At 39.9% G+C, this 15,598-nt stretch overlaps 1 protein-coding gene across 1 annotated transcript; it reads right to left on the reverse strand.

Annotated features, from left to right (window-relative positions):
* Positions 1–268: 268 nt before the first annotated feature.
* On the reverse strand, positions 269–15,584 carry abcb9 (ATP-binding cassette, sub-family B (MDR/TAP), member 9). Its single transcript, XM_044107905.1, has 11 exons — positions 13,524–15,584; positions 12,178–12,292; positions 7,173–7,303; positions 6,530–6,735; positions 6,235–6,432; positions 6,025–6,153; positions 5,138–5,326; positions 4,153–4,326; positions 2,639–2,798; positions 2,067–2,203; positions 269–1,982 (listed from the first exon to the last, which is right to left on the reverse strand). Exons 1-11 carry the CDS (start codon positions 14,173–14,175, stop codon positions 1,668–1,670), a joined length of 2,406 nt encoding a protein of 801 aa, XP_043963840.1. The 5' UTR covers positions 14,176–15,584; the 3' UTR covers positions 269–1,667.
* Between the last annotated feature and the right edge of the window lie 14 nt (positions 15,585–15,598).

Here is a 15,598-nt window from a genome sequence, read left to right on the forward strand (position 1 = left end):
CTCCCACAGTGGCACGACTGTATTTTGTCTGCATACACTTCAGAAAGTACAAAGTTGCACCCCTGTGCAGCTACTTCCAATTCATGGCAAACATGAGCCTGGTATTATCCTCGAATTGATCCTGAACACCTTAGTCAATGTCACTGAATCTAGAGATTATAGTTTAATTGTTTTTGGTGACATATCCCAATTACAATTATTTAAACTGATTTTTGTCATCTGAATTTGTTTATTTTATTCTGTGCGATTAGAGAAAACACACCATAAATTCAAATTTCAGCTTAAAAAAAGCCCATTGTAGTTGTATACTTTAGAATACACACATACAGACACGCACTTAACATGGCGTTTACACCACAACTCTACAGAACTGGAAGCATCAAAGTAGTTGCCATTACAATATTTGCTATAAATTAGTATGGCTCCTTACCTGTTTTACAATTAACACTTTCTTCAACAACAAGCAGGAGATCATACATTTTTTATACATACTTAGCGATCGCACCTTTTTGTCATTTTCAGTGTTTGAAAGTATATCCAGCATATGTAGTGCCAATAAAGGAATTCCTTTTTAAAAACACATTAGTTAAAAAACAGCAAGACAGCTTCAAAGTAAAAAACAGTTACAGTGAGATGTCGATGAGGTATTGCTACAAAACAAAAAGTGCATTGACAGCAGCACATCCCTTTTTTTAAGCTGATAATGCATTTAGTGAGCATTCATTCAAGGCTTGTGATGCATTAAAATATTGTATAAACAGATGCTCTCAAAATGTACAGGTCCAACACAGTTGAATTAACGGATGAATTACCTTCTGATCATATTCTATATGTTCTCGTAATAAACAATTTTGCTTTATTCCGATACTCTGAACCAGAAAATAATCTGAAACAAGCAGCACACCAGCTCTTGTGCATACAACTGGGTTATTGCACATTTTGCATTTTTAAAAATTTTTTTCTTCCAAGTTTGTTTTTGAGTTGAATTGTGTAAAATAAGGGTTGTCCCGATCCGATATTAATATCGGAAATCAGTCTGATATCAGCTAAAAACTGAGCATCGGATTGTATCGGCCGGCCTGCATCTAAAATCTCTTGTTCAAGCGCGCTAACAGAAGCACTCCACTCCAGCATTTAGTCCGCCGCATCATTTCTTTCCCGCAGTGCTTGTAGCCCACACACAGACCCATTGCTTAATAATAAATAGCTCAGTTGTTCTATTGTTGTTCACAACAGAGCCTTTTCTAGCATTAAACACTACAGAATAACTAATAAAAGAAGTTATAATTTGTGCTGTTATAGTATGGAGTGAATATCGGTATCAGTCCATACTCAAAGCTGCAATATTGGTATCGTATCGGAAGTGAAAAAGTTGCATCGAGAAAGCCCTAGTGCAAAATATTTGCCAATTTATGTGGAAAAGTTGTGAAATTATTTATCTTGTTTTATTTTACACTGTACGCTGTTGAGAGCCCCTGAACTACTTTAATGAAGTTGTTAAGTAAGTAGATGTAAAATTTTGTACAGAATCTTTAAAGTGACAACTTCTTTGGATATTAGTGGAGTGCTTTGACTTTTAGTGGTGTTTTCCTGTCACAGTAGCCCAGATCAGCCTGATTATCATTCGCCTGTCATGTTGAAAACATCTTTCACTCTGCAGCTCGATCTCAGTAGCGCATATTGTGCTCCGACTCGCTCCCACTGCTGCCGGTGCTTTGTCTCCTCCGCCCTCTGTCAGACTTCCACCGGACAGTCTCTGACGGATTGAGGACCTCCGCCCCGGTCTCGATGCCCAGGACCTGCCTCTGCACCAGCTTGCAGTAGAGGCCGCCGGTGGCCATCAGCTGACTGTGGTTCCCCCGCTCGGCCACGCGGCCCCTGTCGATCACGATGATGTTGTCGGCCTTTTCCACCGTGCTGAGCCGGTGGGCGATCACCAGCACTGTGTGTTGCTGGATGATGCTGTTCAAAGCCTGCTGAACCTGCAGTTCAAATTATACACACACGCTTCCATAAATACGGTATTTATAGCAATGATGCCTTGCATTTAACAGCACTTCACCTACAATATGTTCACTTTCTGCGTCCAGAGCACTTGTGGCTTCGTCCAGGATGAGGACGCGTGGCTGGCGGATGAGGGCTCTGGCTATAGCCACCCTTTGTTTTTGTCCCCCAGACAGTTGCAAGCCTTTCTCCCCAACACCTTTAAAAAAAACCAAAAAGTTTAATTTTCTGCATAGCTTTAGAAAATGATACAGGAAAGTCTGTTGTTTTGATTTTGTCAATGTATCCCATGTAAAAAAGTAAAACATTTTTTACATGGGATACATTGTAAAATGTATCCCATGTACATGTACATGTATCCCAATAAAAAACACAAAGTCTACACTTTGTGTTTTTTATTGACAGGAATTCAAAGATTGTTTATTTACGTGTTAGTTTTGTCTTTTACTTGTGTATGGAAAGGTTAAAAATGACAGAAATAAATAAATAATAAAAAAGCCTCTTTGACCTTTGTATAGGCCAAAGGTCTTATCTTGCAATAATGAAATCTATCATTCATGTCTCACTTGTGCTTCAAATAAAAAGGGGCGGTTTACTTAGAAAAAAAAAAAAAATCAACAGGTTTGGTAATTACTTGTGTCGTAGCCTTTGGGGAGGCTGGTGATAAAGTCATGAGCGTTAGCCTTGGTGGCAGCCTGCACCACCATCTCCATAGAGACGTCACTCAGGCCGTAGGAGATGTTCTCCTTAATGGTCCGGGCAAACAGCACAGGCTCTTGGCCCACCAGAGCAATCTGCAGACACGAAAGTAATAAACTGAAAAATTGAGCTGTGATATAATTATATGCTCTAAAACGTAGTTAACCTGAAAATGTACAATTATTTGCCATTTAAGGGTTTCATGCATGTGTACCAGAGCTGCCAATCCATGTGGCCAGCACAGTGTTTTTCCCACAGTGCGTTATATAGGAGAATAAAAAGTGTATTTAAACCCTTAAAAAAAACTTATTCCAAACCTGGAAGGTAATTTATTCCTACTTTTATAACAAAAAGCATGCTAGCTCCAAATAATTAAGTTCAAAATTCAAAAATGTACATTTTCAAATTGTAAAAGGAGAACGACAGATGAACAAAAACCCTCAGCATATTCCACCGTTTCATTATTTACTTGAGAAGGACAAATATAATCCAGTGAGAACACCATATCTTTTAATTTCCTGTTTCTGATATTCCATGTTAGGGATCGGTGTTATGTTGCATTATTGAGTTTGAGCCAAGCTGTGGTAGTCAAACAGATGGTCTCACATTTGACTCTGAAATAAGCTAGTGGCTCAATAGTCGTGTTTCCATCAATGTTTTTTTATGCCCATTTTTGAAGTATCGCATTAGAAAAGGTCGATAGAAACGGCAAAATTCAAAATGTCGCACTTCATTTTTCAAAAGGTTTACGCTCGCAGTTTTTGGCTCTTCTGAAAGAGTTCAGGCGCTAAAGGGGAAAAACAAACACATTTGCCAAATAAGTTCTGGCATAGTGAACTCATCCACTGGTGGCTCGGTGCCTTGCTAGAGGCATAAAACTGAAAATCCAAACCTCCAGGTGGAATGGGAGAGCTGCAGCCTAGAGTGGCTGACAAGAAGCACTCCAAGCTGGGATGGGAGTGGTGGATCGCTCCCATCCACTGGTGGCGATGGAAGACTGAGAAATTGTTTAAGTCCAAACCTCCAAAGAGTGAAGGACTGAATTTTCATGAGATGTGAGGTCCATGCTAGTTTGCAACCTTTACATCACCGTCAACATCTGACAACGTTACGCTTTGCATTGCCTACTTTATTTGCTCCAAACGAGTAGATAGAAACAAACCTAATAAATGCAAGGTGCTCATCCAGGACCTGTGGCTGCTAACCAAATCATCACCCCTCCACCACCGTGTTTGACAGTTAGTAAATGCGATGTTTTCCACTACGGCCAAACAACTCTACTTTGGTTTTGTGAGTTAATAGGAGTCTCTTTGAAACCTCCACTAGTCTGAAACTGAACAACCCAAACATGTGATGCTATGTTGTCTTCAAAGTGTTCATAGTTCTTAATGTATTGCTAGCAACTTCGCAACTTCTGTTAGTTTCACTTTTTTTTTTGCAAATGCTCACCTTGGAGTGCAGATAGTCATGCTGAAACTCATTAACAGGATTCCCGTCCAGCAGCACTTGGCCTCTCTGAGGGAGGTAGAAATTTTCCAGCAGACTCACACAGGAGCTCTTTCCACTGCCTGAAGGCCCCACCAAGGCGGTCACCTCTCCGGGCCGCAGAGTGAACGACACTCCCTGCAAAAAGAAACGTATCCCAGAAATTGTTTTCTTAAAATAATAAACCAGTCAGTCTTATGGGATAATTTACTATATGGCTATCATTTAGCTAAACACTCAATACGGTTTAGCTAAATGTATAGACTGAAAATGAAGTGAATTGAGTGTATGTGAATTGTAAAACTCCTTCAAACTTTTTTTTTTTTTTTTTTTTTTACATTTTGTAACGTTGCAGAAACAAACTTCAATGTAGTTTACTGGCACAAAGAAGCTCATGATTGTGAAAAGAAGATAAAGCTACATGTGGTAGGGCTGGGCAATAAGATTTTTATGAAGGAGCTTTAGGGCTAAGCTATAAAAATGAATGTTTAATTAAGAGAATACAGTCATAATATTAGCAGAATAAGGTCCGGAAAAATCTGTTTCATTGAGAAAAAAATGCATTGACACAGTTGGTGCCCAGTCCATGGTTCTTTCTTCTAAGTAGACTCAGTAGCTTCAGTCCTGTTACTGATAAAAATCTGATGCTGATGTGTTATAAGAATCTGCATGCATCTGTAAAATGAATGCCAAAATATAACTTCAAAAGATTTTACAGCATTGTCATTTGAATTTTTTGTTAGTTTTTGTCTTGTATCCCTTTTAAAATTACAGCTCCAAATATTCCAACTTTATCCTGGTAACATTGTGACATGTTTTGGTCTTATTTAGACATTATTGTCGTATGACTTTGTTCTTGTAATATTATGACTGTATTCTCGTAAGATTTTGACTCTTATAACCAAAAATGGGATTAATCTGTAAAATTGAAAGGATGTCAAGGACAAACCTTGAGGACGTCAATCTCTGGCCGTGTTGGATAAGCGAAGGTGATGTCTTTAAACTCAACCAGACCAGTGCAGGAGTTTGGAGCCTCGGTGCCCTCCGCTGGATGTTTGGGTTTCCTGTCCAGATACTCAAACACCTTCTCAGCTGCTCCGACTCCCTGCATGAGGCCAGTGTAGACTGACGCAATGCTCTGAAAGGCAGGCAGGACAAGGTTTCACTGCAATCTGCTGCTCTGTTACGACATGGCTGACTGTTTAGGGCTGAAACGATAAATCAGGTTAATAGCGATTAATCAAATAAATTGTGATAATCGTGATTAATCAGATTAATTGTGATTAATTGGATAAATTGTGATTAATTCGATGAATCTTGATCAATTCAATTAATTGCGATTAATTGTAAATAATCCCGATTAACTGATTATTGGAATAATCATCAACTAATTTAATAAATGATTAATCACTAACTGGAGCATAAAAATGCCATTTTGCTGGAGAACAACAACCTCAGAGAAGTACCGGTAATTAAGCCAAAGTAAATAAATCCATTTGCATTTAAAATGAAGATTAAAAACAAACTTTGTGACTCTGTAAATACGTTTTATCGAAAGGTCCACAAGATTTGGCTTCACCTTGTTCAAATTCTCTAAAAAAATAATTCCCTATTAAACACCTTATGCAACTGAATTGCTTATTAGTATATTTTAGTGTATTTCTAATATTGTATAAAAAGGCTTAAATGTAAAATATGCAGAATATGCCAATTTTTTTCATCCGATCAATTGACTGGTAACTAGAATAATTGACAGAATAATTGATAGAATAACAGAACATCAAAATAATCGTCTGTTGCGCTCCTAGAAAACTGATGAAATAACCGAGGAAGTACCTCAAAACATTCTCCCAGCTCCAGCATGTAAATGAAAAAAGAAATCAAGCCGCCGCTGCTCAACTGGTTGGTGAGTACAAGATGGCCTCCGTAGTAGAGGACAGCCACTTCAAGAGCAAGCTCTGATATCTGGAAAACAGAGATAAAGCTCGGCGGTGCTCACAATTTAAACCCCAACACTGTGCATAAAGCTGCTGCAGCAGAACATACAGAACTGGACCACATGTAGCAGGCGTAGGCCAGGGCTTGCTTTTTGTTGAGCTGGAACATGACCAAGAGTTTAGCGTAGTAGGAGTCAGCCTCCCCGCTCTCATTGGCGAAGCTCCTCACTGTCCTCATGGCTGAGATGGTCTCTTCGGCGACCTTGTTAGCTTCTGCTAGGACCGTCTGCACCTCTTTGGTCAGTTTCTGGAAGGAACCGATTTCAGTTTTTAACCACACTACGGCTGCCAAACCACGTTAGACATCAGGTATGTTGCAAAACAAAGAGGCCAAACCGCTCTACCTTGTAGTATTCGCCATAAAGCTTGGAGACCAGAGCGATGAAAGGGAATCCCATCATGGTGACCAGAGTGAGCTTCCAGGACATCCGAAACATGAAGATGACGAAGCCGGTGCCCTTGATGACGCTCCGCAAAAACACGTTGACGTTCTGGGAGATGAGGTCGCTCACCTGGGTGGTGTCTGCTGACAGACGTGAAAGGATGTCCCCTGTGGGCCAACAGGGACAGGTCTTAACAGGAGAGAAAAAAAATAAATACACAGAGGGAGAAATCAGGACTGACAGAGAAGTGGGATTCAGGAAGTTCTGCTCTTTTCGTGGTTTTAGAGCTCTCAGCATGCCTTTCATACGTGGACAACAGTATTTTATTTTCCAGTGGCCAGTATCAAAGGTACAATTTTATCTTTACATATTACCTTTGGGTTCTTTTTTTCAAAAACATAGCATTCTCTTCAATTGTTTTGCTGATGATATTAAAATGTATCTACCAATTAAGCGACACAGCATAAATACTCTTCAAACATTCTTAAAAAAAATGTCTGAAAATGAATTTCTTGAATTTACATGAAAATAAAACTGATGTCATCAGCTTTGTGAAACGTATAACACTTGACAGTCTTGCTCTCTTGATGTGCTTCTTCATTACCGGTGTGGTTTTCATCAAAAAAGGCAATTTCCTGCGTCATCAGGGTTCTAAAGAGGCGGCTCCTCAGCCGAAGGTTTAATCTCGCAAATGTCAGGGTGAAGACTCCTCCTCGCACTCCGATGGCCATCGAGCTGAGGAGAAAGAAAAGACTAAATGGGGGTGCTACTGACACAGGGTCAACATGCAACTGCAGCTGCTAACAGAAAGAGAACAAACTAAAATTGTAAACAGACATATATCATAAGAAAACCTGAAAGCCACACGATTATAGAAGGCATTAGCCACCTGCTGTTTGGCCAGCGTATTTTTGATATTTATAATGTTTATGATGTTTTTTGCCAGTTCCAGTATTACATGTTCTTTAGAAATTAAAGTTTCTTGATGCTTGAGAGAGTGCTTTAGAATGCCATCATCATCATCATCACCATCATCATCTATTGTATTAGTTGAAAAGGGTCTCAAAATGACAATATTATCATTTATCGCAATAATTTCTGGGACAATATATCATCCAACAAAGTTTGTTGTCTTTGTTGGCCTACCGTTTACAGAGCTGTTCACACAGGCTGGTGGCGATGACAGTATAATAATACATTTAATTAGCAGCACTTGGCAGCTACTTAAAGATGTAGACCAGTGATGCCCAAAGTTGGCCCTTGAGGGCCGGCATCCTGCATGTTTTGGTTCTCTCCCTGGTGAGAACTAAACCTTTCAGGATGTCAGTGTTCTCCTAAGGCCTCTTATGAGCCATCATTTGATCCAGGTGCGTTAAACCAGGGAGAGAACTAAAACATGCAGGATGCCGGCCCTCGAGGCCCGACTTTGGGCACGACCCATGGCACAGCCAGGAATCTTGGGCCCCAAAATTTAATTGGGCTCCTTTTAAAAAAACATGTCTCTCCATAAACCAACAGTGTAACCAATAGGGCTGTATAATTATATCAATTCTACAATATTTATCAATTTTTTCCACCCTTAGAAGGTATCGATTTTTCATCCGCGAGTATCGATTTGTTAAACCATAGGGGTCCATAAGCTTATACCGTCTTTTTAACATGTCTGGTTTGTGAGCAGCAAGACTCTGCCTCTCCCTGTCTCACTTTCAACTTGTGCTTAAAGTGCACATTATAAACTACACACCAGTTTTTAAATTGTGTTAATAGGCCAAGTAAAACATGGCTAACTCTGGAAGCCAAGGTAGAAAAGCCTTTTCCCTGTAGTCCAAAAGACTTTTTCTACTCTAAAATGCAGACACAGTATGTCCAAAAGAAAAACATAATCATTTGCATATTGAGAGTCTACAGAGGCTGATAATCTCCCCTCTCAGCTCCCAGATCACTATTGATACTTTGAGTTTTATGTCAAATCCACATGAATTAAATGACAAAAACAAAATTTCTCACTGCATCTTTGATTCATTTTGTCCAACTGTAGACTATTAGACTCTGTCCAATCAGAGTCAGGTATTGTGTAGTTGGTGCTTTTAATCAGTTTTCAGTTAATTACATCCAAGTCTATGGAACACAAAATGTCACTAAAATCACTCTGTCCTTCTAAAATATTTCAGAAAATTGTAAAAGTGCACCGAATTGTATTGTTTGCCAAATATCGTGATACATATAGTACCGTGATCAGAATATCACATATCGTTTCGTGAGATTACTGTATCGCTACACTCCTAGTAACCAACGGTAACTAGTAGTTTCTGATGAGGTTGCTATAAACAAGCCCACTTTGACTCACTATACTGAATATTTGGTCTTCAGGATTCAATGATCAGATAAACATTACAGTTGCAAACAAGAACAATCATGATTGACACATCACATTTCAAGATCTTTATGCTAAGCTAATATGATCTGTGTAATATAATACGCTTCAAAAGTGATAATTATTACTCTTATTTGTAAGTTTTTTCTAAATCATGAGCTGCAATCATTTATTCTAAGTTGTTTATCAGTGTAAAATGATCTTTGGCCGAACACAAAGCAGAAAATACTCATCAGCTTTTTTCACGCTCTTTGACACCAGCTGGATGTTTGAGAGACGACTTATTAATCATTGTGCAGCCTGTCTGTCTTATAGAGCTCCCTCCACACCGATTCTATGACTCTCTGGTAAATAGCTGATAAATGAGCTGACAAGGAAACTTGAAGACATAAATGGGCCACTTTAAACTTTTTCCATATTCCTCTGACTGCAGAAATGTGTAGGTAAGCAGAATTTATTGATCACTTGATACAAAATATTTGTATTGTTAGTGATCCAATATACATCCACAACACTATTAGTTAGTTCACTATTTGAGCTTTTGAGATAATGATCAGCGTCTCCAGGTCGTAAAACTAAACCTAAAGAAGTATTGCATCAAACCGACTGCCCAAAACTAAAAGAGAAAGAGCAAAAAACTTCCAACTGCATGTCGTCCAAAACCAGAGGGGACAACTGTCCTAAGATGCAAAGCCTCAACAAAAATAACCAGGAACAAAAATCTACAGAAAGAATAAATCAGAGCCACCCTAACACTATATAACCATCCCAACTCCAATATGGGGGGTAGGAAGGTGAGGAGAAGGATGATGGGGGAGGTTGGTTGGTCAGTGTGGTAGATTTCTCAAACACTCACATCATCATTCCAGAGATGAAGGAAAACTCTGTGATGTCACGACTAGAGTCATGCTTCTGATGTCATCAGCACTGTATGTATGGAACAAACTTCTACATTCTTGTCATTGTTTGCTGCACTACTGACAAGTTCAGACGTTCTCAAAGCGCTTTCAAAGTTGAACATTGAGATTGTTTGCAGATCAAAACGGATTTTAACAAACATTGTTTTGTCCAAACATGTGGAACCAAAGGCCACATTCCTCCAACGGTGAGATGAGACCCCAGCATGGAGCATGGAGAGCTGGACAAAATCTGCAAGGCTGGACTGAGAACAGAACGCCTCCCATTGAGTTACAGAGAGAGATCCAGAGACTTGGCTCTCTTCTGGAAAAGGAGAGAGCAAGATGGTTTGAGGAGAACCAAAAGCTGGTCTACGTGCAAAGAGAACTGGAGAAAACAAAAGCCGAGTTACAAGGACAGAAAAGACTCAAGGACATGAAGAGAGAACTACTGACAGGAGAAGAGTTTTCCGATTCAGAGTCTCTCAGACGAGCTATAATCGCTTCCAGGATGCACAGCGACATAAAACACAAGACGAAAAGGCTGCTGCAGAAGGAATTTGAGCAATTGAAGGTAGCTCATATTGTGGGTGAGGAAGCATTCAGGTCACAAATCCAGAAAGAAAAAGAGAAAAGTGATGCCCTCCAACAAGAGCTGGACCAAATCAAGACTCGCTACGAGGAGCTTCAATCGAAATATGAAGCTACAGGTGAGGAGAACCTGCAGGTCGACATGCAGATGTTTTATGAAGAACAAATCAAGCATGAGCAAAAGATCCTTGAAAACCTGAGAGCTGAGAAGGACGATCTCCAAGAAAAAATGTCCAAGGAGATTGTCTGCCTGCAGGAAACAGAGAACCGTCTGCAGAGTGAGCTGGTGCTGTATAAGATTTCATACCAAGAATTAAACAGGAGGTATGAAGCAGATGTTTCTGCCCTGAGAGAGAAAGCAGACATTTATCAGTATGAGGTGAATTGTGAGAAAGAAGCTAATTTGGAAAGAGCCAAGAATGACCATCATCTTATCAATGCACTTAGAGCTGAAAAGAACAATCTGCATCAGAAAATGGAACAAGAGTTCTCTTTGCTGCAGCAGCAATCCACAGAGACCATAAAACATCTCCAAAGTGAACTGGAGCAGGCTAAAGTTTCTTACCAGGAACTTCAAATGACATATGAAGGAGATGTTTCTGCTTTAAGACAGCAAGCAGAAATATTTAAGCAGGAGGTAGATAAAGAGATGAAAGCTCAGTCACAGAAAATGATGAGGGACCAAAAGATCATCAGTGAACTTGGAGCCGAGAAGGACAGTCTCCAAAAGCAACTCACTGTCCTCCAACAACGGTACTGTAGCTATGAGGTTAATTATGAAACAGAGCTGGAAAATGTGAAAACGGAGCTCCAAGACAGAGATGAACTAGGACCTCCAAGAAGAAAAGTGGCCAGGCATCAAGAACCAAACAGGGAAAACTACACTATCCCTGTAAAAACCATTTATGACCCTGAGACCATGGATCTGGATCATCTGTTAGAGAATATTGAATTTCCTGATGCATCTCCCAAGGAGCTAAATGACTTTGTAAACGAGATGCTGAAAGATTCAAGCTTCCTTGATCCTGAAGCCATGGAAGTGACAGACCTGTGTGTGGAAACTCTGTCAGAGAAAAGGGAAAGCCAAGATCCTGAACCAGTGGAGGCAGTCTGTGAAGAAACATCTTCAGAGTGGAAAACGATACGACAGAATAGATATCAGTAATTTAAATGCAAGCTAAGGTAGGACTGTCAGGACTGGCTTCAGTCCAGACAGGAGGGTGTTTTTTATTATTTTATAAAGATTGTTTGAATTTCTGTCAGTAATAAATATATTCTTTGTTGTGTAATTCTAAAAAGGGCAAAGTGAGAGAAAACCCTATCACTTCCTGGAATGAAGCTAATTAGCTTGTCACTGCTCCATATTGACACTCTTGTCTTTTTTCTTTCTCTCTCTCTTTGAAAACCTGACTTTTATCATTTTTCTTGGCAGCATTAGTAACTGCAGCAGTTGTTCCTGTCTTGTTCTAACTGTTGCTGAGCACCGTCACCGTCAGGAACGAACCATTTCATGCAGATCCAGGGGGGGTTCAGCGCAAATATGGATGTGTTTTTTGATCTGGGAAAGGTAACATTTAATATCTACTTCAAAAAACAATTTGAGAAACACTACATGATTCGTTTTGTAATTGACAGGGCCCCATTTTTGTTTTATTTCTATGAAGAAAAAAAAAATTATGGGGGCCTCCCTGAATTGTCTTAACTCCCCCCCCCCTTCTACCGACTGATGTAGACTTTTACACACTCACCTGACCAAAGCCAGTGAAGCCAATGTGACTACAGGTTTAGCAAAGTACTCCATGCTCCGGTGAACCACAATACTGTCTATGGCCTTCCCGTAGTATAATGGAATGAAAGCTTCACCTGAAAAGAAAAAGAAAGGGATGAATTGTGATATAAAAATAGATCTATTCAGCATATACTTATTAAATAATTTGGAGAAGCAATAACAATCAGAAAGACTATAAACATTTGGTCAAATACATATAATCCTAATCTGGAGCAATGCCTCCTCACTAATCTTCAGATTTAGGGGTTTTCAATCTGACCAGCTTTCTGCAGCACACAGCAGCAACCTTTAAAAGGACTGCATATAGGATGTTATTGACAGAACAAGAAGGGTTATGGGGATTTGACGTATCTGCCAATTTGTACAAAGAGTTACTAGGAATCCAGTTGTTTGACTAATCCTGTTTCTGTGGAAACGTTTTGGATTTTCTACTTTCAGGACCAGGCAAGTTTCTATTCAGAATAGCAGATGCTATCAACTGGTTGTCTGGAAGTGATGAAAGAAAAAATGTCCTTCCATTCTCTAGAGTTTTTTTAAAGCTCTACTGGAAGTTGAAACTTTGGTCATAAGAGCAAAGATGGAGATTCTCACAAACAAACACCCTAAGGGAGTTTGACTAAAAACAAATAATGAACATGTAGAAAATTCCTTCCTACTAACAGTGGAATATCTGTAAAAGTAGAGGCTCTGAGAATCAAATGCTTGAAAAAGTTGTTCACTCCCTCATCTGGTGGCGCTGCACCAAGAAGTGCTGCAGGAAATGACATGAACACCTCAGAAGAAGACATGAGCGTAACTTCCTTCTTCAGAAAATGTACACAAAAATGGAGTAGCATCAGATTTTAGCGGTTGGAGGATTTCTCTTTTGTATTTGGAAGACATTTCTCCTTTAAGTGCGGTTATTTTGGTTGTATTTACCCAGAATGCCCCGCTCAGTAGTCCACTTCCTGCTTCTGGAGCAGCCTCCAGTCCACTTGGAATTCACAAATGCATTCAATCTTTGTAACATTTTTAAAATCTGACAAACCAAAATAAAACGCTCTTAACGTCTCTTCATGAACTACAAGGACTTTAAGAATGGCCCATAAATGTGTAACATCTATCACAGCCATGAAGCTACGTATTGAATAAGGAGAACACCTGTCATGTTTTTATGACAGCAGCTCATTGACCTTTGGCACTGCTGTATGTAGTTACTCTCCACAGGGGAAGAAGGCTATAAATGATTATAAACATCATTAATAGAAAGATGAGTTATCATTGTGATATTACAAGCTATGGCAGCATTGTTTGATGGATACTCACACACTGCAGAGATGAACAGGAAGAGGACGGCTAAGGAAAGCAGTCCAGCATCCTTTCTGCAGTAGCTGAGCAAGCGTCCCAACGTAGCCCGAGAGCTGACCTTCTCTTTCTCCTTCCTCCCTCCAGCCTCCTCCTCTTCACCAGCTGTATCCACCAGCTTCTCTGTGTCCTCGGAGACCCTTCCTCCTCCTCCACGGCTGTTCACGACGTTCAGCCCGCTCTCGGAGCTGGAAACCCTCCCGAGCCGCCTCCAGAGCAGCACGACACCCAGGGAGGAGGCGCAAGTCCATCCCATCAGGCTCAGGATCCACGGCTGCTGGCTGAGGGGCTCCACCTCGGTCAGCATCAGCAGCTTGGCCAGGGTGTAGGTGATGACAACCATGCAGAAGAGGAGAATGATGGTGGTGACCCGGGTGACCCTGGGCGGGCCGTCCTCCCTGTTCCATAAAACCCCAATGGAGGCACCCAGCAGGAGGGACGCTCGGAAAAGGACAATGCCCCACAGGTCAAGGGCCGAGCTCAGGATGTCAAAGTCCACGACATCACGTATGAAGAGGGACAGCTCTGTCCCCTTAATGTATAGGACAGTGGTGATGACACTGTCAAGGACAACGTACAGCAGAGTGCAGATGACAGGCGCATGGATGCCCATGCTGATTATTTAAGTCAGACTTTAGAACTCCCGAAGCTTTACTGACCGGAAAAACAGCAACTTTTTTAAAATAAGACTTATTATTTAGCCTTATTTCAAACTGTTAAAATTTAATTTAAAAAAAAAACACCAAACTTTTCTGGTAACTTTTATTTACATTTTCACATTGTAAAAAAAAAAAAATCTTCCGCCTTTTTAAGTATCTCAATCGCTAACGTAAACTCTTATTTTGAAATTATTTTTGCTTCCGGTTCCTTCAAGCTTATCTTTTAAATATTATCAAGAACTGAAGTAGTTCACTGAACAATAAACTATTACCAGGAATGACGATAAGAGCAGGTAATTCCTAGTCATCCCACTATTACTACCTCGTGGCTTGGTGTTTAATATTAGCAGCTAGCAGGTGCTGAGCTAATTTCAGGTAACAGATAGTACCATATTGGTTTTATACCTCACCGTCCAGCAGTCTGTATACTACCTCTGCTTACTAATTGCGTCCCATTTTGGTTAAAGTACACAAGCAAACAGACGCGACGCTCACGCCTCACCGAAGCAAGTTGGGCTTCATTAAACGTATGGCCGAAGTGTCAAGTTTACACCGGCATCAAAGATCGTCTATACTCCAGACCACTCACAGGAAGAGCCAATTAAGTGAGCCCCTTTACACTCTGGATTTATTTTTGTTTATTAAGTAAATTAGAACGTGTTGTATAATATCCAGCATGGCGGCCACACATCTAAACATGTCGACAGTTGAAGATATGAGCTATTTATTGCTACCTCAGTTTGTATCTCTTTAAAACAATGACACACGTCACTATCTTTATTTGTGAACAAACGAAGAAAAAAAAGCATTGTTTTTGCCCTGCACTGTTAATAGAAGTTAGGTTAAATCATCACCTTACATTTAGTTTGCAATGGTTTTAAAGTCAAGATATTTTTCTTTTTTCTCACTTTTCAAGTGCGGACATAATTGATGATAAATTCACTTTACTGTTTGAATTTACTTTAATGTTGCTCATAAAACAGGAATCTGAGCAGAAATATTTGACCTAAATAATTATTTCACACCTGGAGAGAAAACCGTGAATATGGTATGTATTACACCTGCGGGGACTTCTAATTATATGACTCTCAGAAACATTTGGAATTTGATCAACTTTATAATGTAACAATAAAGTTATTCAGTTCTCATGGCTTTTTAAAGTTAAATGTTTAAACTATTTAACTGAGTGATTATAATGTTTCAGCACACAGTTGAGTAATCTTCTGGGAGGAGCCATATGGCGGTCATTACCACAACAAGCCGTAGAATTTCACAGATCCTATATATACGAGATGCGCCACCCATTCTAGAAACTTAATATGGGCTGGTTAAGGCTACACTGTTTCTTGTGAGCTCGCATCTGCGAATGATATATCA

The sequence above is a fragment of the Gambusia affinis genome, linkage group LG03 (assembly GCF_019740435.1).
Source record: "Gambusia affinis linkage group LG03, SWU_Gaff_1.0, whole genome shotgun sequence".
Taxonomy (NCBI): Eukaryota; Metazoa; Chordata; class Actinopteri; order Cyprinodontiformes; family Poeciliidae; genus Gambusia; species Gambusia affinis.

Coding starts and splice junctions, on each gene's coding strand:
- abcb9 (XM_044107905.1), bottom strand. CDS start 14,175: ATGGGCATCCATGCGCCTGTCATCTGCACTCTGCTGTACGTTGTCCTT. Junction 7,304..12,177: donor GCTTCACTGGCTTTGGTCAG/GTGAGTGTGTAA, acceptor CTTTCTCCTCAG/CTCGATGGCCATCGGAGTGC. Junction 2,204..2,638: donor CCCCAAAGGCTACGACACAA/GTAATTACCAAA, acceptor TTTTTTTTAAAG/GTGTTGGGGAGAAAGGCTTG.